Here is a 21,997-nt window from a genome sequence, read left to right on the forward strand (position 1 = left end):
TTTTGGCGCACCGGAAGGGAAGGTCTTCGTATTGCTTCAGACAAACAAAGAAACTCAGGATTCAGGGTGGGAAGATGTTCTAGGGGTTGGCAAGGAATGGTTGTAGTCAACATTACCAAAGCTCGGTTCAACATAGTGATTTTAAGGGAGTTTTTGGTATTGATATCCATATTCATATTCACATTCTTCGGAAATTACATAAAAAAATTCATTACAATATAAACATAGTATTTTCAAATGTTCGTTTAAGGTTCATTAGACTATATACATGTCCATTCATTATTCGCATGGCTTCATTCTCTCAATCTACACGTTGTCATTAATACCCATTACTCGTCCAGACTCGTCAAGAGCCACACTAGTCTTTTTTGTGCTCTCCTTTCGTGGATTGGGAGCATCGAAAATTGAAGCCATTTCCTCTAAGGTCTTTCCAGCTGTCTCGACAAAGAAGAAGTAGATGATAGCTAATTCGACGCAAATCCACGCAATATACACCACGTATAATTTCCATCCAATGGCAGCGATACCGACACTGATACCATAGGTATTCACCACCATGGCAATATTCAAGAAAAGGAAATTCAATCCAGACCCCTTGGCACGAGTGCGGTTTTCCAAACACTCTACAGCGTATAGGGTTTGCAGTGGTGTGAAACCCCAAGCGAAGATGACTCCGAAGACGAAAATCGATACGATGACGCCGTAGGAGAGGTTAGGGTGGTCTTCTGATGCCGCTGTGAATGCAGTGAGCATGATGTAGGAGAGCAATGCTCCGGTAAGTCCAGCTAACATCATTGTGCGGCGACCAAGTTTATCGAGAAGAGTAGCGCCGTAAACCGCTCCCATCATGGAGAAAATGGGATTGATGGCGTTGATGAGGAGTTGTTTGTTGGTACTTGTGATACCCGCGTTCTTGATCATTTCAGGCTTTCATTGGTGTTAGTGATGAGTTAAAAGTTGATACGAAGAAGGAATCATACCATGAAATAAGAGACGACGTTATTTCCAGACCATTGGCCAATAAACGACATTCCGATAACCATGTACAAACGATATCTTGCACCACGGGTATTGACCAATTCGCGGAAATCCCACCAGGGATTGTCGTTTCTGGTCATTTGCAATTGTTCGATAATCTCATGATATTGCAGTTGAACAATCGGCGACTGTTCATCGCCATCTCCGTGATACTTGGCAAAGACTGCGAGGGCCTCCTCTCTGCGATCATGTGCAATGAGCCAACGAGGCGATTCTGGGAAAACAAGATCAACACCATCACGATCGCGGGAATGCCTGCTTGTACCAATGTTGGTACTCTCCAGGCCCACGAATCTGTCAAATTCTTGTTCGATCCGTAAGTTGTCCATCCAGCCAATATATTACCCAACCACCAGAAATTATTATACATTCCCGCCATGGTTCCCCGATAAGCAGGATGCGCCAACTCGACTGTGTAAGCTGGGCCCGCGGCAGACGCAAGCGCGGCGCCGAAACCGAGGACGAATCGTCCGCCGATGAATTGGCCTCGTGCGTGTGCGGAGGCCTGAATAGCGGTTCCGATGAGGACAATAAGGCACCCTATGAATATACACATGCGACGACCGTAGCCGTCGGCGAGAAGTCCACAGAAGGGGAAGGCGGCAATTTGTCCCATGTTGTAGATGATGAATATGACGCCTGTGGAGGAACCGGCGCCGCTGAGGCCGAAGGTTTCTTGGTAGGGAATCATGGCGTTTATACTGCCCATGAGAGAGGAATCTGTGGGATTTGTTAGGAACGAGTGGGAATTTGATATATTGTCTTAATTTCATAGACATATTGAGAATTGAACAAAGTATATACATACCAAAGCCATTCATAGTGGAAACTAAATAGCCAATTGCCATGATTGCATACAACTGTATCATATTTCGACTCAATAGACGAGGCTTCTGCGCGGCGACGGCGGCGGCCAAGGCGACAGATGCGGTTTGGATCTGGGTTACTTGCCCATGGGCTTCTTTGGCATCGATATCCATTGCGCTGGGAATCTCCTGGAGGGGCGGGTGCTCGCCGGCGCCCGTTTCCAGGTGCTCTGCTTCGTATTTGGACATGGTGAAAGAGGCGAGAGAGGATTGTCCTCTGGATGCTGAGAAGGGTGAAGACAGAATAAGACAAAGGGGACGGATATAGAGAAAGAGATAGAATACTAGAAGCAATAGATACAACGGCGACAGGAAGCGCAGATCACCTTCCTCTTTATACTATTTGCATGCATTGTTTTGCGGGGTTAGTGTTACATTGTACATGTATTCTAGATGCTCTTTTTCATGAAATGTGTGGAGTCCCCGCACACATGCACCCCCATTTTTACCCCAGGCACTGGTGAGATATCAAGGTTTTCTTTCGAGAGACATTACGGGGGAACTGCTTGTACATTTGTTTACTTGCATGCTCGTTTGCCTTGGCTCCTTCCAGAAATCAGGAACTTTCCTGCCATAAAATTGACTTCCTGTCAGAGAAGAAAGATGCTGTTGATTCACCTGACTCGATTAGTATATTCCGGCCGTCACCCCCGAGCCTAGTCTTTTTTGCTCTTGGCTGCTGCGATGTCAAGCGGATTGTGGAGTGTGGAGGACTGGGGAAATATAGCGAGTTTGTACCGAGGCTGAGGGGAAGATCCTTGTATGTACGTTGTGCTTGGACCGAGCATGGTAAGCTGAGAACTTGAGAAGATTCACAAGACTGATGGAATTCGCTGGAGACTTGGGCTAGGTTAATGTTCGGGTATCTTTTGGAGATAGAATTTCAGTAGAGATCGAACCCCCGTTATTGGGAAGAAGATTTAAGCGTTGATGGTCAGTTTGTGGAACATGACAGAGACGCGCGAGATTGCAGCGTGATGTGACATCTCCATGACAGATCCTGCATCCCTATCGATTCTCGAGTAACATGTGACGAACATTTAATGAGATGCGCATAATTTGAATGAGTATGGTCATTGCTCCTTCAGTGACCTGGCTCTCGGTTCCAGGGAGTTGGATCGATAATAACCCAACAGCAATCCATTCAACTGCCCAGAAAGATCTGAAAAGATGACATTGATAGTCTTCCTATCCAATGAGCACCAGGATCCTAATCGGTGTAAGCAGTAGGCCATCGACTGCCACTGCCTCGGCTCAGTATGCTGAATCGTTATGATTGTATGTAGGATAAGGTTCATGCATCGAGCACGGACAGATTCCTGGTCTTGGAGTAGCTTCTTGGAAATACTTAAGAAATCCAACAGGATGAATAAGTAAACTACTCCATTCAGGTTGACCAAGAGCTTGGCAACCATTACCGCGATACGAAACCGGATTGAAGAGTGGAATGTTGAACGTTGACATCGGGTCGTGATATCAGGTAGCGAAACTAAAGTTGTTGGATTCTCGCTTCGGCTGATGAAGGGGCTCGATCAAAGCCGATTTTGGGAAATCACCACGGAATACTCCGTGGCCACCTACTCAAGTGCTTCCATCGGGGATCTGAAAATCTAGGTATATAGTGCCATCGAACCCTCTGAAGTTAATGAGATATTAGATGGCTTTTCACTAGTTCTCAGAAAGGCATGTACGAATGGTTGTACTCGCATCAATTTCGGAAGAAAGAGCATACCATTACTAGCTCTCAATTATTAGATGGCAAATTATTTTACTCGGAGTGATGTATGTAAATTGACAATGAAGCGCAACAAAGTCCGCTTGAGATAATTTGACAGCAGGAAGGGCGATATAATCCATCTCATATTAAACAGAATTGGATATTTGTATTGGTACTACATAGCTCCTGAATTTGGCCAATAAAACACCACGGAAATTACAAAATCCGAACTTTCAAAATATCGTGAAAAATCTTCGTTGGTGGTTATCGTCGTATTCACGTGATCATCCTTATTAACCTTAATCGAAGAATCTTTGTTCTTGCCAAGTATTGTTTTACATCCGTGACCTACATCTCCAAGACATCGAATTGAAGACATCTGCAACAATTGCCCCGAACACGTACCCCTTACTCCGCTTCCCGATAATTCCCGATCGAGTCCCTTCCGAATGCCCTATCACGGGATTAAGACGATCACGTGTAGATAAGGATGGCCGCAGATCATGGATTGACAAATAATGACCTTGAATTCAATTCTCCAGATCGCTTTACTCAGGCAGGAACCGAGAGGAAGAGAGCGAGAAAGGCTTGTCGGATTTGTCATTCGCATAAGGCAAGATGCAGTGGTACAACGCCGAATTGTAGGAGGTGTGAACAGAGAGGATACATATGTGAATATGAATCTACAAGTAGAGGGGCGAGGAGGAGTGTACCCAGACATCCACCAACTGGAACAAGCCAAAATGGCGATAGTCCTGGAGCTGTGGTAAATACTGTCTCTGCTGGAGGAAGCCCAATGGAAGTTGGGGATGGAACAGATGGCTTAGTGTGAGATCCTGAAGCGGGGGCGAAATACCGAAGAAAACTTGCTAACATTTCTCCTCAGCGAACTTGGAATCTCAAAGGCTACTACAAAGCGGTACATAGATGCGTACTTTGAATTTGTCTCTTCGACGCCTGGCAAAGGTTTCATTCATCGAGCTACATTCCTAAGGAATTGGAACAATGGTGCTGTAAATCCAGCTTTAGTTAAAGCTATGTGCGCCTCATCAATAGCATTCGTCTCCAAAGATGACGAAAGTCGTGCTGCAGCTCAGAAATGGATGAATGAAGCGGAAAATTACGTTTGGCAAAGTTTAAGCAGACCTTCTGCTGTATTGGTGGAAGTTCTTCTTGTGATTGTCTTTTATCGATTTGAACATCGAGAATATTTCAAATCACAAGCACTGACGGCTGTAGCAGCAAAAATGGCATTCGTATTGGGGCTGAATTATGAAAATAATGGCCTGTCAACATTGGTGAGGGAATGCAGGAGGAGACTGATGTGGTCAATTTTCCATGTTGATAGACTTTCTGCTGGAGGATTTCCGGAATTACTGGTCTGTCCTTCGCATTCGATGCATATTCAATTACCTTGTAGTGAAAAAGATTTCGATCTTGGTATACCGGGAGAGACTGCCCCTTTGATATCGACTAGAACGAATGAGTCTGAATCTATGCACTTGGGTTTGAGGTCATTCTATTTTCGAATATCTGACATAAGGCATCGCATCCTAGAGTATGTTTGGTTCGATACATCACATTGATTGAAATCTCGAGCTGATAATAGCTGTTAGGTACACGAGGAATGTGATACGGGACAAATCAAATCCATACGATTCGCGAGACATGTTACAGAAATTGGAGGCTGAATTGGAGCAACTTCGTTCTTCACTGCCGGCAAACCTTCAATATAACGAAGACAATCTCTTCCTCCGAGCATACTCACCACAACTAACAAGATTTGTTATGTTTCATGTTTTATGGCAACAATGTCATACTGACCTTTACCGATTCATGTTTCCAGGAACTAAAGACTCGATATCTGATACAATACTGGGAAATACCCCTCAGGAATATGTGCAGTATTGTCAAAGGAAAGCGTTCGAACATGCTGTTATAATATTGGACATTTGTCACACTGTACAAAGTATTGGGCATACATTGATTAGTGATACAGGAATTGCAACATGTGTATATCAATGCAGTAATATAATCATAAGGACGGCAGATATTGTGGGATTTTCGAGCGAAGAGGAGAGGTCTAGGATAATGGCGAGGCTGGAGAAAGTTACCGATATTTTAGAGGGGTTGAGGGAGGTCAATCCTCATGTCGATGATGTTGTAAGTATTTGATTTTTCTTCATTCCACTCTTGTAATCATAGGCTTGCATGCATTTACCGACATCGCATCATTTATAGTATCGCAGCGTCAAAGAAATTCTTCACCTCTTCACCACTTCTCAAACTCGCCGCCTCTTCACCACGCCTTCCCTTGGAGTCTCGACCCCCTCTCTCTTCACCTCTGGCGTAACACCGGGTCCTCTCTCTCTGGACCACGTCAACTACACAAACGGTGACAGTACACCACCAAATCACAATTCTCTCAATCTCAACACGACAGGCGTCCTCTCGCCAACGACTGAAAGTGCTACAACGTTGGGTCTGCTAGAGATCGGAAATGGAAATGATCACTATGCAGATTGGAATTCTGGAAACGCAGATGATGGTGGCCAATGGATTAATGGAATAGACTTTGGACCGGCAGGAGTGGGGAGTGGGATTGGAATGGGCACAGATATGGTTGGAAATGTCGGGGCCATGTTTGATCCATTTTGGGGAATCCATGATACGGGCAGGAATGGAAGCGGAACAGATCAAAATGGTAATAGTATGTGATTTGGATAGTCTGTGGTGTGGTCATATGCATGAAAATGTTCTTTTGGATAGTTTGGTGCTGAAAGGTACGTTGCATAAACATTGTCTATCCGTTCTGTATATATTGGGCTCACGAGACTTTGAGCTTGAGATGTTTAATTGGGAGGTTTTGAGATTGCTAGACATTCACTGGTAATCACGGATTCTTTGTAATAATTATGTGGAAACAAATGCGTCCAAAGAAGATGTATTATAGAGATGTGCATTATGGAAGATCTGTCAATCAGAGGAGGGATGCTCATCAATGTCATATTGGAGTTCACAATACATGATACTTAGTTTTTCTGTATGATTCCTACGATTGATTGATTGATTTGGCGACTGAAGGAACCTCGTTCTTGCTATCCTTGTACATCAATAACCATTAAGCATGCCGAAACCCAAAGAACTCCGTAGCCCTTGACGATCCCTGAATCATAACTCCTTTAAACAATTTCACCGGCTTGATTAGCTTTCAGCGACATGTTTCCAACTCTAGCAACCACGACAAGGGCCAATCTATTCCTGCACCCGAGCAATCTCTCGTTCTTTGAACCATTGTATAGTATCCCTCGCAATACTAACGTCAGCTTTTGGATAATGGTCCCTCGGCGGTTTCGCAGCAACGACTCTAAGAACCCGAACAGTCTTCAGTTCTCTAATTCCATTCTCGAGTAAGTGTGAGAAGATCTCGTTGAAATCGACTTGTCGTCTAGCCGGAGTGGGTGCAGCTCCCCAATGGTCAACGTCTACCACTAACGTTAATTCATGCAGTCCGGGACAGAACGTGTTGATGAATGGTATGTAACATTTCATACTCGTGATGAAGTCATCGTCGCACTGAAGCCTGCAATTATTTCTGCTACACTGATGAGCCTTGATCGTTCCTTCGAATTGTAAATTTTTAATGAAAGTTGAGTTACGCATCCGAGCGTGGTAGAGGAAACGAATGAATGGATCGTAGTAGCACCAGCCCGGAATTGATGTGACGATGGCTTTGCCTTGGAGTTGCTGAATGGCTTTGGAGATCGAATCTTTGTCGATTCCACGTTTGCTTGGCTCCGGTCTATATGCCCATTTTCCAATCCATGAAGGGGAACTCTTTTCCGTGGATTCATTTGCCATGCCGAAATGAAATGTGTTGTGACGATATAGCAATATAGAGCCGATATCGTGGAAAACCTTGCAGGTGCGATGGAGTGTTGCATCGATCTGTGGACGAAGGATTCTCTGAAGCTCAACATACTTTCCTCTCTCATCACGGAGAGTTTTGCGTTTGAAGGATACGTGAGAATTTTCGAAGTATGCAGGATTATATGGCCATGATCGATGGCCATCATCAGAGTAATATGGCTCGACGTTTTGCCCAGTGACATGGATCTTGTGACTTGGCTCGATGTATCTCTTCTTCCAGTTCGTGGCCAGAAGGTTGGGAGAAATCACAGCCCCAGGAAGTGCGACTAGAGCGTGTTTGAAAATATTGTCTAGGATGTCTATAATCTATTAGTCAACGAGTGATAATAAAATATGGAATAAGAAGATCAGGTACCTCGAGGAAAGTTCAGGAAGTGTGTTTTAGAATGTCTTGGGACATTCCACTGGTCTTCGCTCTTGTGTTTCAAGACTTTCTGGGCAACTTCTTTGACCTTACTCATGCGGTCGATCTCTCGCGGATCGACTGGATATTGCAACTTATTCCAGAACAATCGATTCCTGTCATTTGTCTCCCCCTCGAACTTGGTAATACAGAGACTTTTGTCTCGAAAGTATAGAATATCTATTACCCATCAGCATTGGACATACAATTTAAGCCCCTTAAGCTTCAGTTTCCCGTAACTATATGTCATACCTTCAGCAATCATATAACGAACCCCATTCATCTTGAACTTTGCCCATTTGACCCAGTTCTCGATGACATACTTTTGAACTGCAGTCTCAAGATTGTCTTCAGGATATGCATTCAAAGCGAATGCATTGAGCTCAGCGGGAGGGATCAATTTCCGTGTTGATCGAACCATATTGTATTAGTAGATGGATGCTTCTCGTGTGTGAGACTATTGTGTATGTATTTGAAAATGAAGAAGAACACTTTCTGGGCAAGAGATACTTATATCTTGCACAACGCAGAGAAGTTAACACCGTAACTGATTAGTGTCAAGGCTAGCCAATTCAGAAGGCCGTATATAGACATACAGGAAGCTTTGATATATCGACGTTCTCCAATGAGTGTGGCTTCTATACAGCCAACGAGCCCCTGTTCGTAGTTTTGAGTCTAGTCCTGACAGTACTAAAGTTCTACTACAGCTTGTGTATCGACAAATTGACATTACAAGACTGATTGAAGAAGTGAAGAGCAACACGATTCGTTACGCAAGCAAATTTAGCGAGGGAGGAGCCGGATCGACAGAGAGTCAAACGTACCAGTGAATAATGAAAGAAAACCTATAAATTCAAAGCGGTGAATTGCAATAAAGCATGTGGAATGTTTTCTTGGTTGAATAAGTAAGAGTGGTGCTGAAAGCGTTGCCTGAGATATGAATGGCCAGTGACCTCATGATAGTATATGAATTGTATCTATACATCGACGATACAGGCCGCTATATACCAGCCTTCCTGGGAGCAGGGAAGGCCGTAGGAGGAGTCGCACTTATAGGGATTCTCAAATATCCACGAAGGTCACATGCATGAGACAAGCAATAGCATATAGTTGAACTAATAATAAAGTTCCTTCATTATAATTCCTTTCAATCAGGACTTTCCTTCCTCTTTCCTCCCCCAGCAAAACCACATAATTATCCATTAGCCTCATTATACATACACTTATCTACATTACCGCTTGCAGCATTTCCAGCCCACTCTGGAAACGGTCTACTAACACCACTTCCTCCCGCAACAGCGAAAGTGAGGAGGAAGAGCATGACTTGAGTTCCACCGTCAAGACCGGCAGAAACCAAGTAGTTCCACTTGACGAAGTACTTTGGTCTCCATTTTCGGAGGTAAAATTGACCGAATGCTCCGATGTAGTAGTACATGAAAACACTGGCGTTGATACCAACAACAAGATATCCAAAATACCAGAGAATAATGGAGAGATTGAGATATGACCAAACGCGTTGTCGGGGGAAGTATTTGTTGAGGAGCCAGAAGGGAACGGGGACGAGGAATCCGAGGAGGTATGCAATGGTGACCCATTGGTAACGAGCACCGATAGAAAACATCTTAGGAGCAATAGACCAGGCAATTGCGAGGGAGTTGAAGGATTGAACATTAGCTCCCGACCAAATAGGCGTTCCTTCAATGGTCAGAAGGTTTGGAGCTTGATTCTTGACGATGCTAGAGTTTGTTAGTTTGCGAAGAGAATGAGAGTGGAAAAAGGCCAACTCACGTGATCATCATGACGTAATTGAGACAAGCACCGAAAATACATCCGATTATCTGCGTTGTGTATGTGACCTTTGGAGAAAGCTTGTTTTGCTGAGCAAGTTTAAGATCTCGGAGGAGATATTGTCCTTGTTGAAGTGCATTGAAAGTGAAGGTTGTGAAGTACATGTTTGCTAATTTCATTGTTAGTAATGCTGCAAATTATGAAAAAGCATGCAACTTACCAAGAGGTGCTCCAGGGAATAAATATCCGGCAAGCGTTTGAGCAATAGGTTCAATATTGAACTGGAAACCAGTAATGGCATACTGAGCACCAAAAAACAACATGAAAACCGTCAAGAAAAGCATAGCCAAAATCAGACCCCACCATGGAAGGGTTGACTTCATAGCATAAAGACAAGCCATCGAAGTGATGAAACTTGCCGCGAATGCCAAGAAGTACCAGAGATCGGGGACTTCATCGTAATCCAACATGACTTTGTAATGCGGATCAATGTTAGGATCATCCCTCAAGATTTGCTTTTCTTCTTCACTGCGTTTGCTGCCATTGCCTTTCCAGAACATATAATGGGAAGGTGTTAACAACTTCTTCAGTGTGGCTTTGTTAGCCCAAGCCCATCCTGTCTTAATGTCCTCAAAATTCCAGAGAAACATATGAACAAAATTAGCTGTGAATCCCATGTTGGATGTGATGAGATAAACAATATAGGTGGAAGCCATATAAGGAATACCTCCAGCTTCAAGTGCCTCCTCGTTCACGGTAAAATCGTCATTGAGGATTGTTGTCTCATTGAAGGTATCGTAGAAGGTAAAGTTCGAATCGCCATTGAACAATTGTTGAGACAAAAATGGGAAATCTTGTGCCCTCCAAATGTTACCATAGTATACTGCCATAAAAAGGATAATACAGCCGAGAGTACCGATGAAACTGTTTACCAAAGTCTGAAGTGGCATCCAGAGGGGAGATCCAAAACTAGCGACATAGTTCCAGTCGAAAGATAGGGATAAGAATCCTACACCCTCGTTTCCGTTTGCGCCTCCGAAAAGATTGGTGAACACTAGATTGTGTTGATCTGCAAGACAAAAGATGGATACACCGATAAGAAGTGGGAAAATGTACTAAAATATGTCAGATATGCTTGGGTTGAGACCAAAGATATAGCAAAACGCACCTCCGGAAGCAATTCCCAAATTAAAATAGCAAAGAAAATGATCCAGAAAACTTTCATTCTCTTCCTATTGGCTTTCTTTTCTTTGTGTAACGTTTCCAAGACAGTAGTAACTGGAAGATTTGCTGGGTAAAGCATCTTTGTAGGCCACAGAAGACTACTTCTCATCATACCTGCAACACCGTACCCAATTAATTGCGAAGATAAAGTCAAGAATACACCGGCAGCCTGACTAGGATATCCTCCATACCAAAGCTTTTGAGCTGCTAATGCTTCAGTGGACAAAGCCGAAACAGCGGCGGCCGATGCCATAATAACAGCGGCAGCGTGTTCTTTTTGGTTAAACGGACCAGGATTAAGGAATCGACCAACTGCACCCCATCTTGGGATGGCAAAAGCCATAAATTCTCCAATGGCATATGCAATGACAGTCAAGAACACTAAGAAGCATCAGAATACACGTGGAACAAGCATTGGAGTAGTTATCATAAACTTACTGACTGATACATATATAACTTGAGGCTTGAAGTAAAAGATCTCTTGGAGTACAGCCCCAAAAGCAGATAGTCCCAAACCTGATGACACATTAGCATTTACAAAGAAGACAATTAATGAGCGGACGAACCAATGAAGAACATGCGGAAAGTCCAGGGATTCAGGGTTGGATCATCATCGACATTGATAATTGCGGTAACGATATCTTCTGAAGTCTCAAGAGCATTGACCTCACCACCACGTCCTTCTTCATCAGAACTAGAAGAAATCTCGGTTTCGTAAGGTGTCTCTCCAAACTTGTCATTCTTTGCATCCTTAGAATCAATGGATTCGGGGTTCTTGGTGATGGCTGGTGGTTCATGACTCTTCTCGTCGTAAACGACGTCAGTCTCTCGTGGCGAGTCCATACTGAAAGCTAGTGCTCACAGGCAAAATAAGAAGGGCTGAAGAAGAAAGGAAATCCTCGGGAAAACAAGCATCATTTATAGAAACCACTACAGCCTCATGATACCGGAAACTATCTCGGATATTAGAAACCAGATTTGAAAATAGATAAGATACGAAGTGTGCCATTGTGGATCAATCGCAACGTGGTGTGACGACTGACTAGTTGCAACCCTTCAGGGTTTGCGTATATTTTTGAGCCATATGAAACTTGAACTTTCCAGTTCTACCGTTAACTATACCGTCTTTTGTAAAAAGCTAGTGAACATCTGTGATGATCTGATGGCTTAACGTACATGTTCACCTACCTGCCTTTTAGGGGAATTCCGATAAGCAATCGCCCCGCATTCAATCTGGACAAGCAAAGCTTGACTGTCTTGGAAATGCAAGCCGTAAAGCTTGACGGAGCTTGTCAGCTAAGCCCGTGCGCTCCACGAATCCGCCACAATGGTAGAAATGCGACCTTCCATACTTGGCATATCTAGAATTCGAGTAAGTTTGGGTGTGAGAACCTAATTGACAGCGCCCAATCGAATGAACAATAGAAAGGGAGGTGAGCACCAAAGACTGTTGAGGCAGTTTCCGACACTAAAAATGACATTTTTGGGTATTGCAGGATCCTTGTGACTCCCACTTTTGATGAACTTTGAGGTGGGTAGTACCAGCAGCGATAACGGTGCTGAATGCTTGTATCATTGCTCATGACGACCAGTGATAGACGGGGCCATCCGTCTTGAGTTTGACGACAAGCGTTCTCGCGTGCCGTCCCTGAGTTTTCTGCATATAGGCAATATTCTGGATGCATAGAACAACTGTTCAAGTATGCATTGAGCACACATAAATATTCAGGATTTTGCTAAGTGAACCTTAAACCAAGAAGCCCAATCAGAAAATGGCAATGACTCTCCGCATATTATAGGTCGCAATTTCTCGAATGCAGACGTCTCGTCTTGGGTGGCCAGAACAATAAAAATTGCAAAGTCTAGGATTGGACGGTTTCAATCGGGTTCTCCTCCATGGTTTCAATCTCAGCCAGGAATTGCTGGAAGTTGTCTTGTGGCCACGGGGAATGAATGATTGAGGAAAGTGAGACAAAAAGGTATCAGCTCGGCTAAAATTATGTAATAATTAGATACAAGATCGCTGAAGATTGGAATGAATAATGGCTGTCAATTATGATTGACAAATTGTTGACCGACGTTTACCCAGTGGGGTCAGACTTCGGTATGGATTTTCTGTCCACCCGAGCCACCCTCCCACCTAGACACGTCGTTTCAAACATTTATCCCTGAGCTGAGAGATAAGTCGAATGATCGTGAGAAGTGGTTTTGAACCGTTTAGGAAAAGAATTGGTAGCCGTGAAGTGGGCTGACTAGATAGTCCAAGGCACCATTTTGTGTCTCTATCCGTGGTCGAAAACCACCGAACTGGATGGATTATTGTGCCCGTCTGTGTAACTAAAAGCCCCTGGTGTGGAAAAGAGTGGCTCTTGACGGTTTAATCCACTGGAACTTGAGGACAAATATCGATGCTTGGAGCGGCCGTTTAAGGCGGTGGTGCGACTATGTTCGGAGTAAGCATTCATGATTGTATCCCATCTTTACCTATTTGCTAATCAAATATCCAATGTCTGCATATATTCTCGATCCCACCATGCTGAAACCAAGAATTCCAGACAAGGTAATGTATACCAGCCGGTCCGATGAAATGGATATGTAATCCATATCGCAAGAGTGGCTGCATTTCGAGTTCTGTGACCTAAAAGATTCACACATGATGATCGACCACCAAAGACTACCCGGGCATTTTCGATACTAACAATCAATAGAGTACCTATACGAAGAGCTTTCCTTATCATTATCATTAAGTTTTATAGATATCCCACCAAAGAAGCTGGTAGTAGGATGCCGAACTGGAACCCCTGTTCAGGACGTCTGGGTCTAAACGAAGCGGGGTGATGACGGGCTGATTGAAAGGGCAGCATTTTTGAAATTCTGCTCGACATACGATATAAGACTCAATGAACGAAATGAAGCTCTCACTTGAAGGATAATAGAAAGAGCTGTGACGAGAAGAAAGAGGTATGTTTATATGTTTGGAATAAAGATGGAAGCCTATAAGAAATGCGTAAGGCGCTAATTTCTCACCGGTCCTGATTGAGCGATGTCCCAGAAACCTACCAATAATCTACCTCGAGACTTCAAACTCAAATGTTTCATCATTATAAAATGCCGATCAAATCTTGGTGAGTCACTCATACTTCAATTTGAAAAATATGTAGAAAACATAGTAGTTTCCAGATTTCCAGGGCATGAACTGCACAATGGCTGATTATGGTGATATTTTGGTTTTACCCCTCAGAAAACACAATCACGAAGAGTCTGGGTTGATTTCGAAAAGAGCACCTTTTCATTGTTGATATATCTTCTATAAATGCAAACCTAAGTACAACGCTGTTGATAATATGAAGCGATCGAATAAAGTATTGCATAGTGCATCTGGGACCTCCGCGGCTAATGTCCCTCTCGCCGCAGTGCTCTTAATGAAACCAACTACCAGCAACTAACTAAGTATACCCATGAATTTGCAACATTTATTTTGGCGCCACAACGCGCTATCTCACACATCATATGGTGATGCTTCATCAGCCCAAGATGGGTCCCCATCAACTTCGCCCTCATCGTCACCACTGATCTTCTCCCGCTTGAATTCTTCAAAAAACTCTTGGAATTGCGCCTTGAGCGTTTCGTCATTTTTCATTATTTCGCGTACTTCGTTCTGTCTGATCTCGATTGAGACGAAGTGATCAAGCCTTTCCATCCCCAAAGTCAACATAGCCATCCACAAAGCGTCATTCCAGTCGACCTTGTGCTTGCAAAAAGCCACCAATGCTTGCACTTGGTGGATTGTGAGTCTTTTCCCATCTTCTCTCACAAGCACAACCGGTCCTACGACCTTCTTCCAATGTGCACCAAGGTCGGGAAAATTGAACCGGTGGCTATTGACATCAGTGATGAGGTTCAAAGCAATTGCCACCTCGTTCTCCAGAACTTCGTAGCCCACCCTACTCCGCAGACCCTTTCTTGGCTGCAAATCCTCATCGGATATGAGCTTGCGAGCGATGAGTGGAATTCCAAGTTGTTTGAGGACGGCAGCATGAGGATCTGGCTGATCGGCGTGGAATATAGGATGATTAGGTAAAATATCGACGACTTGATATTCTTCCTTGCGTAGATGTTGAATGTCTCCGAGACAAGATATTCGAATACCCTTGATTGGCTTTGCGTTCTTTGAGTACCTAACTATCAGCTGTTGAAACAGCAAAGGCTCATAGACTTCATACAGGAACAAGCCGCCCGCCGAGAGTGCTTCGGGCCCAGCATTTGATCCAGTCTTGTTCTGCAAGAAACTCAATGCGACATGTAGGTCAGACATAGTGACATCCAAGTCAGGGACTCTGTTTGCAAGTCTATCCAATTTCACCCCTTTGCAGCTGTAGAAGGTCACAGGTCCTCTCCAAAGGAGACCTTGAACTCCATCAGTGAATTTGAAGACGCTCATATTGGGTACTGAGTTATCGAACATATGTGCAGCTCGATGATGTAGCACAATATCATGGTTAAGTTTGAACTTTCTGGTGCATTGGTAATGGTTCAATGGTAAGTTACGAGGCTCGGGATTTGGATGTGATACCTTATCCATCGCTTGTACAAGTAGATTTTTATGGATCTTGACACCATTCCCATCTCTCTCAACTTGCTTGACGCACTTTTTTCCATCTTCACCTTCCAATTCGACCCAAATAATCTTAGGAACACATGATTCTCCATAAGGTCCTTGCCCGAAATGAAAAGCAAGCTTAGCGTTTGCACTAGGTCTGGCTGAATTTATCATGCGCCCATACTCAGAGCAAAGCAATTTATGGGTTCTGTAGTCCTTTCTCTAGCAGTCTTTGGAGCAATACTCCGCAGACCTGCAGCCCGTACATATGAGCGCGCGCGTTCTCTTGCAGACTGTACAACAGCCAATTGTTCCCACCATGCTTGCGTGTGTATGATTGAAGTTTTTGATGTGGGGATAAGAGTCTTGGTAGTTTAGATGAGCGGATGGCGAAGGATTGTATAAGATAACCCACTCGATAATGCCTTGGATCCCCAGATAGTAAGATGTAATTGATTCCTATCGAGGACTCTATGTCGAGGATGAGGTGTGTCAGATGGAAATACTGAGATTTGCAGTTTAGAGGTGTGTAGACTTTAAAGAAAGCGCTTGATAGTCTGAAAGATATGCCTGCAGATTTGGTTCGGAATTGCTGAGGTAAAAAAAACTAGGAAAATGCGGTCTATGTAAATTCTATTCACTAGAAGTTATTTTCAAAGGTGAAGGAGAAATTTCATCATAAAAGGCTCAATACTGGACTTGAATTTTGTCAGAATTCTCATCATGGATTTTCACTTCGTTCCTCTGCTGCTCTATCAGTACTTTGATTGTGAGCCTGGATTTGGCAACCTCTACTTTTCCTTCTGTTTCCCACTTCTCCTTCCACGGTCGTTTTAGATGTTAGATTGAGTCAATAATAAATATCATTTGTTTTCTCTGTAGCTCTATGATTTTGAAGGTAAAATCAACAGAACGTAACCCACATTTCAAGTCATCTTCCTTGCTGAGCTCTTCGTGGTACTGTTTTTCTTGGCCTGAGAAGCAGATTTCTAACTCTTATACTCTCTCTGGCAATGAAAAGTATAGGTTTATTTTTACCTGACAGCAAACTCGAAAGCACTTTCTTCGCTTGGTTCCGAGATTGAATCTCTCAGTTTTGAATTGAAGTCCTTGGCTCTGCTGATTTTGCTTGCTTGAAAGGTTTAATAATAGCTACCTCTGTCTCACGTAGAGTGGAATGACTGGAATATCCAATTGAGTATAAATCAAATCAAATTACCACAAGCACTCCCGGGCAAAGAACCCGAGCATGACGTGTTAATTGATCACTATAAATGCTTCAAAGAGCTCCTACCGGAAGGTATCATTAAGCCATTCTGTGCGTTAACTTGCTCGTAATTTATCCTCTGTGAATCTGCAAATATATGAATAGGGTTAGAGAGGGCTAAATCACTCAGATACGCCGCCAAAGCCGAACAGCAATCTGTTGTAGCATCTATCTATTTGCTATCTGAGTCCCCATGAAGACTCAAAAACTGATGGCTATCTTCTACTGAATACACAGGATGGTTCTAATACCCTTCTGGTAGCTCACACGGAGAACCTCGTCCGATGTTTCTTTGAACTAAGGAAGAAGAAAAGGAAGCTCTGACTCGAGAGGAGAAAAGCGTGAAGGCTATGTAGTCATGCTTTCAACAAATTGAAACAAATTTCAGTGGCATCCACTTAAATAACTAACTGTGAAAAGTGCCTTCAGAAGGTTCCATTTCGGAATCATAGATGATCAGTGTTAAAGGACAGTTAGTATTCTTCAGGAGCGCATTTGCTATTCTCTATCTAAGCTGCTTTTTTGATGGGAGGATTCGAAACTCCGAATAAGATTGAAATGGCACGACTGAGATTTATAACATCATTCCACCCGGTGTTCCTACTTCCTTCTTTGACGAGGAGCCCTGAAGAAAGGTCGCTTATTTTGGACGAAGACGGAACGTGTGAGAGGAAAGATTACAAGAGTGAAAAGATCAGAGGACAAATAAACTTTTCACCACCTACTCATATTTCCATGGCCTTTACATAATTGGCTTGCTATCGATCTTCTAGAAATTTTCCAACAAATTGATTGGTTATGACAAGCTTTTGTACTCAGCTAAAGTTTCCCCTCTCTCTCATTGCTTTGAAAATTAAGAGGGAAGAATGATGAAAGCTATGTTTGCAATAAAAGGTGTGAAACGAACTAATGCATAGCTGATCCGTGGCTACACGCAGGAATGTATTTAGCCGACATATGTATGTCACTATCCCAGAACTAATGCTGCTTTTATTCTCTATTTGTGCTCACTGCTACAAACAAAAATTCGGGAAGCACATTTGAAATACCCGTTTGCTGTACTATTCTAGATTGCGTTAGTAAAAACCCAATCCAGGGTGTTAGCATTCAAGACAACTACAATATCATATGTCATATCTCATAACACGCATTGTTGCAGACCAAACAAACCAGGAACTACATACATATCATAAGAAATGGTCCAGCCTCTGATGAGCTCTCATAAATTGTACTTACTCTCTATCAATTTCAGGTAAGTTCATTTGTTGCCCCTTGCTTCTCTTCCAACCTTCAAGATAAGTCGAATTAATAGAAGTTTAAGTTTCATTACTGCTTCTCGAGTTGTCTATCTTACATTATCTCGATGGCTTGAGTCCAAGCTGATGAACTCATTGTGAATAGATTATCGAGCTTCGCAAAGCAAGGAAACAGACCCTTGAAAATTCAGTGGTCTATCAATAATGTCTCGAAAATGGATTTCAACTTTTGCACCTCCTGAAGCTTCCCAGCACCCTCCTGATTGCCCTCAATATCAATCCGCGCCGGTTGATTTGACTCCCAAATGCGCATTTTGCAATGTTACTGGAGCAAAACAAAGATGTGCAGGCTGTAAAACCTTATTCTACTGCAACGAACAGTGTCAAAAGGGTGATTGGAAATTACACAAGCTAGTCTGCAGACCCTACGCCGATTTTACTACCAACGTGCCACGTCCCGCAAATGGAAATCTCGGACCATTCAAGCTTGTGATTCTTCTTCCGGTCAATGAAAAGCAGCCACAATTCCTTTGGCTTGAAACTTGCCAGAGAAGCTCTACGGAACTTTCTCCTATGCAGGCCTTAACATCCCAAGCACTTGTCAAGTGGTTAGATCTCAGTGGAGTGGGAAGAATTGATACTACTACCCTACGCCTAAACATCGCCCTACTTGAGAGTTTTCCGGACGACTCAAGATACTGGCATCGCCAGTTAGAAATTAAGATGCCCGCAATGCCCACTCATAACATTCTTCAAACACCAATTAACAAATGCGCCAGTAAATTGGCAAGCAATTGCATGACTTTCGGACATCGAGGTGCCATGATTGTCGTTCACAGAGTCAAAGGAACCAGATCCATAGGAGATGCTCAGCCATCAGACCTTCGCATTGTTGCCGACTGGCTGCGCCGCCACGTACCAACAGGAATGAAGGATTATCAAATCAAATACAGCTTTCAAGGTTTCACCAATGAAATCAACATTCTCGAAGAGTTACATCACGCAGAGAAGTCCGCCGCGCCAAAAGTATCGGCTGTGCGCATACATTGTGAGGGTGGAACGGAAATTTTGAAACTTCCTAAATACGAGAGCATCGAAATTTCCACTGCGGACTACGCATTCCTCCACGAAGATATAGAATGCACCAAAGCCCTGGGAATCAGATTGGTACTTCGTTCATTCATCGAGCCGTATGATTATCAGAATGTCGAGGGCCAGCATGAATTGGCTCTGAGAACGAACACTTTAGTTCCTCACCGCAATGAAGAAGCATTATTTCTATTTCTGACAATTGACCCGGAAGATGAGAGCTGGGGAGGGTTGTCTCCAAAAGATATGGTGAGGTTCCCTCTCCAAGAGATAGGAAGCTTTCAGGTCGTAAGGAAAGACAAGAAGTCAATCACTGTCCATCAAGTCGAAGTTATCGCCAATTATTTTCGCCGTGTCGTCTACTTTGAAATGGGAAACTTAATTCACAGATACAAAGACGCAAGACCACCAACTGTCGAGAAAGAGAAAGTCACGAAGGGCCTTCTGAATAGAGACGCCTTTGAAAAATATTTTGGGGAGTTCAAGAAAGCTAAGATTGAAGGGGGGGATCAATCATGGGCTGATGCTATCAGCCCATTTGATATTTAGGTGTTTGGGGTGGAAGCGAAGAATCAGACAAGCGAAACATTTGTGCCAATTATTCCAATCATGTTGTGGAGAGATCAAGGATGTATGGAGAGAATGTTTTAACTTTCAAAAACCACGTGAACGTCTAGAAATTGTTCTCCATAGTGAGCACCGTCTGTAACAATTTTAGTCAAGGAAAGTTTCATGCACGATATCTATTTTTAGGCTCTCCATTGCGAATCAATATGATGGAACTTTATAAAATTAACCCCATGCATGAAATTATTGTAAGAGTCCCACTGAAAAGCATTCACCTTAACTTCGCATTGTTCTCTCTTAACCCCACGCGCAAACCCAAATTTTCCACTACGAGACCAATTATTGAGCATCCCTTCCACTACTGTCAATTGTGTTGTCTCCATGAAGTCTTCTGTCGCAAGCGGCAAGATCACTTAGAATCCTTCCCGCTATCATCCGTCATCGTAAATTATCAAGTATATGAAATCCTCTGCCTAAATTCATACTGCACCCCAGTTTCCATGCGTGTTGATTCAGTCGGGTTTAAATCTGAGAGTAAGGAGAAACAGCAGTAGCCCACGAGGACTTTCCGGCCGCAACTCTCTCTGCTTTCAATTTTTCATAGCACTCCTCAAACTTGGCTTGACACATGAAATCCTTCGTAAACTTCTCGCGAACCTTCTTTCGATCTGATTTCTTTGGATAATCCTCGAAGATATATTCTTCAAGCTCTCCCATGGCAGGTGAAAGATCATAGAAACAGAACCTGGCCAGCCCCTCAACCTGATGCGCAGTGATGTCCTTCTTATCTTGCCTTGCAACCAAAACCGTGCCAATGACTGTGTCCCATTTCTCCATGTCGGAAAAGCCCCAGTATTGCTCCTGTTTAAGATTGGCTCGCAGATTAAGGTATAGTGCTTTTCTATTCGACATGGGATCCTTCGATGTTGCACACGCATAATCGATACCAGGTCTTTTATCAACCCAGCGTGGATCAACGTAGCCGGTTTTCCTGGTGAGAAGTGGAATGCCCATATGAACAGAGATATCTGTGGGCTTTTCTCTGCTGAAGATAACATGGCTGTCTGAGATTGTAACTTCGGTATATTTAGGCAAACCAAGGATTTTTCGGTCACCCATGCAGTGGATATATACAGCCTTGACACCACGAGAGGATGTGTCTGTATTTGGAGGAGGAGGGATGGGACCGAATACTTGAGACATGGTTGAATAAATCTATATCTTGTCTTGGTAGAGTCGATATAAGAACTCGAAAGGTTGTCAACTGTATTCGAATCCCTTTCAATTATATCGTTGAAAGTTTGAAGTGGAAGCTGAGGTGTAAGTCGGGATAGAAGTCAAGGTACAAGTCGAGGTGAAAATCAGAAGCTCTTATATCTACTCGGAAATATCAAATTTGAAGGAGATCACACATTGAAGGCTGTTTCCACGATGGTCTTAAAATTCACCATATCCACCTGCCTAGTCTTGACTATCTCAGTTCAAAGGTGAGAGAAAGATCTTTAGTGCGGCTGATATTACAATCACGTGCTTTCAAACTTTCTCCTATCGACCAGTCCGCAAGCGACAAAACTCATTTTCTATACTCTGTGCACTTATGTAAACGGTTGAAAATTGATCCTTGGGTTTACCAAAAAAGATCATTGGCATTCGTAGCGACGTTGGGGGAAAACAGGGGTTAAGCAATCGTCACAAGGTTATTACCTACTTTCGCCGATGCAAGAAGAATAGAATAAATAATAACCCATCGCCCAAAGATGTGTTTGCTAAACATTTGAATGGTTCGGGAATGGAGAAATGAAAAAGTAAGCACGGCAACAGAAATTTTGAGTAAACGCCAAGCACATTAGATACATCAATGCGATCGGCTAAGGTTAAGTAACCGACAAACTTAAACCACACGTAAATGAATGGAGTATCTTAAATGTGCATGAAACTGCATTGTACCACCAACTACTAAGTAAAGTATCTAAATTGCAAATTATAATCGAACCACCTAACACTCCCATCACTCCCATCACTCCCATCACGTGCCAGCGCAAAAAGCATCCAACAGTATCCAAAAAAAGCATCGAAAGTATCAAAACCCACACTTGCATCCCTGTGCTTGCCCGTCGTGTACCCATACCAACCCCCCCACGCCTGTCTGATTACAACTTTCTAACCCAACTCCAGAATCAAATCATCTCCTATATATGTTTCTACCTCATCGACATGTCGACCTTGCTCGGAACTTCTAAAAATAAATTTGT

General features: G+C 43.2%; 7 protein-coding genes across 7 annotated transcripts; 2 read left to right on the forward strand and 5 right to left on the reverse strand.

Moving 5' to 3' along the window:
- Positions 1 to 233: 233 nt before the first annotated feature.
- Positions 234 to 2,568, reverse strand: EAE98_002802 (uncharacterized protein). Its single transcript, XM_038950422.1, has 4 exons — positions 1,847 to 2,568; positions 1,329 to 1,758; positions 981 to 1,293; positions 234 to 927 (listed from the first exon to the last, which is right to left on the reverse strand). The coding sequence occupies exons 1-4, from the start codon at positions 2,091 to 2,093 to the stop codon at positions 307 to 309; spliced, it is 1,611 nt and encodes a 536-aa protein (XP_038812951.1). The 5' UTR covers positions 2,094 to 2,568; the 3' UTR covers positions 234 to 306.
- Positions 2,569 to 4,111: 1,543 nt separating this feature from the next.
- On the forward strand, positions 4,112 to 6,339 carry EAE98_002803 (uncharacterized protein; the record flags this gene model as incomplete). The annotated part of the gene is made up of 4 exons (XM_038950423.1): positions 4,112 to 4,449; positions 4,508 to 5,179; positions 5,238 to 5,784; positions 5,863 to 6,339. The coding sequence occupies 4 exons, from the start codon at positions 4,112 to 4,114 to the stop codon at positions 6,337 to 6,339; spliced, it is 2,034 nt and encodes a 677-aa protein (XP_038812952.1).
- Positions 6,340 to 6,876: 537 nt separating this feature from the next.
- Positions 6,877 to 8,375, reverse strand: EAE98_002804 (uncharacterized protein; the record flags this gene model as incomplete). Its single annotated transcript, XM_038950424.1, has 3 exons — positions 6,877 to 7,850; positions 7,907 to 8,134; positions 8,207 to 8,375. 3 exons carry the CDS (start codon positions 8,373 to 8,375, stop codon positions 6,877 to 6,879), a joined length of 1,371 nt encoding a protein of 456 aa, XP_038812953.1.
- Positions 8,376 to 9,068: 693 nt separating this feature from the next.
- On the reverse strand, positions 9,069 to 12,187 carry EAE98_002805 (uncharacterized protein). Its single transcript, XM_038950425.1, has 6 exons — positions 11,533 to 12,187; positions 11,405 to 11,482; positions 10,911 to 11,347; positions 9,963 to 10,857; positions 9,743 to 9,911; positions 9,069 to 9,690 (listed from the first exon to the last, which is right to left on the reverse strand). The coding sequence occupies exons 1-6, from the start codon at positions 11,807 to 11,809 to the stop codon at positions 9,150 to 9,152; spliced, it is 2,397 nt and encodes a 798-aa protein (XP_038812954.1). The 5' UTR covers positions 11,810 to 12,187; the 3' UTR covers positions 9,069 to 9,149.
- Positions 12,188 to 14,465: 2,278 nt separating this feature from the next.
- EAE98_002806 (uncharacterized protein) lies at positions 14,466 to 15,740 on the reverse strand (the record flags this gene model as incomplete). The annotated part of the gene is made up of 1 exon (XM_038950426.1): positions 14,466 to 15,740. One exon carries the CDS (start codon positions 15,738 to 15,740, stop codon positions 14,466 to 14,468), a length of 1,275 nt encoding a protein of 424 aa, XP_038812955.1.
- Positions 15,741 to 18,293: 2,553 nt separating this feature from the next.
- EAE98_002807 (uncharacterized protein) lies at positions 18,294 to 19,727 on the forward strand (the record flags this gene model as incomplete). Its single annotated transcript, XM_038950427.1, has 1 exon — positions 18,294 to 19,727. One exon carries the CDS (start codon positions 18,294 to 18,296, stop codon positions 19,725 to 19,727), a length of 1,434 nt encoding a protein of 477 aa, XP_038812956.1.
- A 540-nt stretch (positions 19,728 to 20,267) lies between these two features.
- Positions 20,268 to 20,948, reverse strand: EAE98_002808 (uncharacterized protein; the record flags this gene model as incomplete). The annotated part of the gene is made up of 1 exon (XM_038950428.1): positions 20,268 to 20,948. The coding sequence occupies one exon, from the start codon at positions 20,946 to 20,948 to the stop codon at positions 20,268 to 20,270; it is 681 nt and encodes a 226-aa protein (XP_038812957.1).
- Between the last annotated feature and the right edge of the window lie 1,049 nt (positions 20,949 to 21,997).

The sequence above is a fragment of the Botrytis deweyae genome, assembly GCF_014898535.1.
Source record: "Botrytis deweyae strain B1 chromosome Unknown BDEW_005, whole genome shotgun sequence".
Taxonomy (NCBI): Eukaryota; Fungi; Ascomycota; class Leotiomycetes; order Helotiales; family Sclerotiniaceae; genus Botrytis; species Botrytis deweyae.

Excerpts from the sequence above, each read along its gene's own strand:
- EAE98_002802 (XM_038950422.1), bottom strand. The coding sequence starts at position 2,093 with ATGTCCAAATACGAAGCAGAGCACCTGGAAACGGGCGCCGGCGAGCAC. Across the intron at positions 1,294-1,328 it reads AACAAGAATTTGACAGATTC|GCATTCCCGCGATCGTGATG; the intron begins GTGGGCCTGGAG and ends TGGTACAAGCAG. Across the intron at positions 928-980 it reads ACGTCGTCTCTTATTTCATG|CCTGAAATGATCAAGAACGC; the intron begins GTATGATTCCTT and ends CACCAATGAAAG.
- EAE98_002805 (XM_038950425.1), bottom strand. The coding sequence starts at position 11,809 with ATGGACTCGCCACGAGAGACTGACGTCGTTTACGACGAGAAGAGTCAT. Across the intron at positions 11,483-11,532 it reads TTTCCGCATGTTCTTCATTG|GTTTGGGACTATCTGCTTTT; the intron begins GTTCGTCCGCTC and ends ATGTGTCATCAG. Across the intron at positions 9,912-9,962 it reads ATTCCCTGGAGCACCTCTTG|CAAACATGTACTTCACAACC; the intron begins GTAAGTTGCATG and ends CAATGAAATTAG.